The sequence below is a fragment of the Belonocnema kinseyi genome, chromosome 3, assembly GCF_010883055.1.
Source record: "Belonocnema kinseyi isolate 2016_QV_RU_SX_M_011 chromosome 3, B_treatae_v1, whole genome shotgun sequence".
NCBI lineage: Eukaryota > Metazoa > Arthropoda > Insecta > Hymenoptera > Cynipidae > Belonocnema > Belonocnema kinseyi.
Window position 1 is genome coordinate 150284098 of NC_046659.1, and position 4137 is coordinate 150288234.

General features: G+C 24.3%; 1 protein-coding gene across 1 annotated transcript in view; it reads right to left on the reverse strand.

Moving 5' to 3' along the window:
• The window catches only part of LOC117170387 (decaprenyl-diphosphate synthase subunit 1), a 135806-nt gene that overhangs the window by 9287 nt on the left and 122382 nt on the right, over positions 1-4137 (reverse strand). The window contains exons 5-6 of the mRNA XM_033357152.1: positions 3675-3764; positions 522-653 (exon numbers count right to left, since the gene is read on the reverse strand). Coding sequence (XP_033213043.1) covers positions 522-653; positions 3675-3764 — 222 coding nt within the window. The remainder of the gene's footprint in view (positions 1-521; positions 654-3674; positions 3765-4137) is intronic.

A 4137-nucleotide genomic window follows, 5' to 3' on the forward strand; every position in this document is an offset into this window, starting at 1 on the left:
TTTTTGGTGCTAGTGTAAGTTTTTATTATTTCCTTTAATATATAAATTGTTAGTTATAGATATTTAACAATCTTTTAACTTCAAAATATTAAAAAGTTTATAATTAAAAAGCATTCAGATTAATTTAAATATTTAAGAGTAATGTTTAGATCATAATTTTTGAAAAATATGTCCAGGAAAAAATGGTTTTAAAGAATTATAAGTAAATAAAAGAAATTGTGTCATTGATATTAAATTAACTAGAAATTTCTCTTGACAATAAAAAAACTTTTGTAAACCATACACAATGTTTGTAAATTAAATAAGATTTGCTGCATAATCTATTTAAAAAATTTGGAGAATAAACACATTTTTTTGTTTGAATACTAACTTGGTTCTAATAATTTTATATTTCAACTTTAAAAAAAAGTACGTGGAACCAAAAAAATAATAATCACGCGCGCAACGAGCGTGTTTTTTCAGTTTTATTAAAAAATGTTACAACTAAATCCGATTTTTAATGTAAAATAATAAAATCTTACCGCTTTTGCTGAGTTAGCAATTAAACTCGCAGTCTTTCGATACGTCTTGGTGAGGTAGTGTGCAAATCTTTCGTTTTCAGTTTCTTTTGAGCCTAGCTGCATAAATTCGCCCTGCACTAAGTCTGTCACTACCTAAAAAAAAAGTAGTAAAATTGTTAAAAAAAAAGAGAAAGGCGGAATTTTAACTTGCATTTTCCATTTTTTTTATTCTTTTTGGATTAAAACTGATCCACGTGCAAGGAGAAATAAAATGGACAATATTAGAACGTCGCTAATTGCGTATTTTTTATTTTTTATTTGTAATTTGATTATATAAACATGTAAAATTGCCATTTTTAAAAAAATTCATTTATATGAATTCTTTTCTTAAGAACATAAAAAGAGTTTCAATGAATTTGAAGACCCAAAAATAATTAAAGACCAAAAATAATCATTTTAATTAGCCGCACCTTTTATAGTTTGTACTAAAAGTCTCTGGATGCTCATTTCCCAAAATTAAAAATATAAATAATTTAAAAATACATTTTTCGAGAAAATGAAAACATTAAGTTTGAAAATTGATTGAGAACAAAATCATTTTGAATTGAAATCGTTTAAAATTGAATAAAAATGTATTGGAGGCTTTTGAATTGAAAACGATAAAAGTTAAACAATTTCAGATAAGGTAAAATTTAAAAAAAGACAATATTTTGAATAAAATGAAAAGGAAATAAAAGTATTTAGAATGAATAATTTGATATAGAAAGAGTTTGAAAATGAAAAATTGGAAACCAGAAGCTCTTAAAATTTAAATATTTGGACTAAAATATTGAAGATTTGAAACTTATGAATTTAAATAATTTTTAATTTCATTCTTTCAAAGTAAAAGCTCCCGAACTTCCAAATTTTTAAATTTTTATTGCCTAAAATAAATGGAAAATTTTTCAATTACATACCTTTAAACTATCAAAACTTTTCTATACACAAACCCTCTGAAATTGCAATTATTTCAAGTAAGTTTAAATCGCTTAAAAATAAAAATCTTCAAAATCTTAATTATTCTTTTCATAATCCAAAATTTTTAATTCCAATCGCAAAAGTAAAACTTATGAAAGGAAAAAATTGGTAATTTCCGAATAATAAAATTCCCGACAGAAAGTTGCCGAATTTTAAAATATCTGATATAATAATCAAACATTATTATCAAAGAAAAATATTTGTTACATGTTGAAAGTTTTTAAAATTATTTCCTTAATTTAGAATAGCACCAATTAAAAAATACATATTCCTGAATAAAAGATAATGTTTGAAAATGTGCATAGTATTTTTTTTAATTATAAAAAAAAATTCAAAGATCGAATTTTAATTTGCCTGCAAAGTTTTTTTGGAAAATTTTATTATGTTTATAGAAAATTTAGAAAGATTTTTTTTTAATTTGATGTGCACGTGTTTTTAAACATGGACGATGATCAAAAAATTAAATACTCCATTTAGGAAAACTCGTCATTCAGAAATACATTTTTTCAATTATTTTCATTTTAGATTCGAATAATAATTTTTAAAAACTTTTGTCATTGAAAAAATGTTTTCTTTAATAAAAATATTTTATTATTTTGTTTTTAATAAATAAATAATTATTTCATTGTTTAAATTTGGAAATTTTTTATTTTAGATACTTTATGATTAGGCAATTTTCAGTTGGGAATTTTCCAATTCTGTAACATTGTAAATTTAAAAGTTCTTTTCTAAGATGAGTTTGAAATCTTCAATTGTTTGGAACATTTTCAAATTTAAAAAAAAAATTCAATATCTGGTACCAGAATCTTCCCATTTTTAAGACTTAAATTTGAGAGATTATTGTTTTATTTTAAACATTTGAAATTTAATTATTCTAAAAATCGTTAAAAATTGTAGATTTCACAATTAGAAACTCAGATAATTAATCAATTAAAACTTGGCGAGTTAAAAATAGAACAATTTCAGATTTCAATTAAAATTGAAGTATTCTTAAATCATGCTTTTTGAAATTCACTCATTTTAATTTCAAGTGCAAAATTCATTTTTTCCATACAATGGGAACATGTTCATGTTCAAAACAATTTTATAATCTTTGTTATTCGAAAACTTGACTATTTTTTTTTAATTCATGTGCATTTTGTTAGAAATTTGCCCTTTTTAGAAGAAAATTCAACTATGTTGGCAGAGTATTCAAATATTTGATTTAAAATTAATATTTTTTTATTAAAAATTGTGCAATGTTTTGCTAAAATATTAACTTTTTTGTAGAAGATTAATTTTTAGATCATAAAAATTCAACTGTTTCGTAGAAAATTGGTATTTTTTGCCTTTGTAGTTAAACACTGTGGATGACATTTTTTCTACATTTATTGAAAAATCTTTCTTGCTTGAAAATTCAACTTTTTTTTTAAAAGCCGTCTTTGTGGTTTAAAAATTCATCCCTATTGGTAAAAATGTAAGCTTATTTGGTTAAAAATGCAACTGCTTGGTTAAAAATTAATCCATTTTGATCGTAAATTTAACTTTTTTGTTGAAAATTCGTTTTTTTTTTGTTGAATTCACCTGTTTTTAATTTTTAATATTTTTTGGTTGGAATGTCAACTATTCAATTTTTCCTTGAAAATTATTTTTTTTAGATAGAAAGGGCTATTAATCGGTTAAAATTTTAACTAATTTGTTAAATATATTTTTTTTTGGTGAAGATTCATCATTTTAGCTGAAAATTAATTTCTTTTGTACAAAATTTAACAATTTTGTTCAAAATTCGTTTTTTTATTGTTAAAAATTAATTTTTTCGACTCAAAATTTAACTATCAAATGTTAAAAATGGATTGAATTAAAATTTCATGTATTTTTTTTTTTTGAAAACTCGTCTATTCTTCTAGAAAATTGATCGTCATGTTTGAAAATTCATCTTTCGGATAAAAACATTATTTGAAAGCCAACAGCCAAAAAGAACAAAAAGATCGAAAATACAAGTTGGGGTACGGAGTTCTTTTATTTTTGAACACCTCTAACGAGTATTTAATATTGATATAGTTTTTAATATTTATGCGGTATGATGTATTTTATTTTTAATGCCTTATCTATTATTGTGAATAAAATGACTCAATAGCTAAAAACATTAACAAATTAATAACAAAATTTTGTAATCACCTGACTGAGGGTGAGGGTAACTTCATCGTTTCGCAATCTTGCAATCATCATGGACGCCACAGCAAGGATAAAATCACCAGCCATTGTCACCTGAAATAAATAAGATACGAGGGTAGTTCAATAAGTCCTTAGAATGACCAACAGATGGCGCGCGAATCGCTCCAAATCATCTGTTTTCAGTCAGCACCACTCCCGACACTATATATGGTGCAGTCACAGTCCACATCTTCTGAGTTTACGTGTTTTTATAACCAATTGAAAAAAAAAAATTGTTCGTTAAGAAAAATGGAAAAAAACGAGTTCAGAACGGTAATCAATCATTTTCATTTAAAGGGTTTAACTCCATATGAGACAAAAAATGAATTGGACTCAGTTCATGGCACATCTGCCCCTGCCTTAGCAACGGTTTATACCTGGGTAAATGAATTTAAGCATGGTCGTACATCAATAAGTGACGAACCAC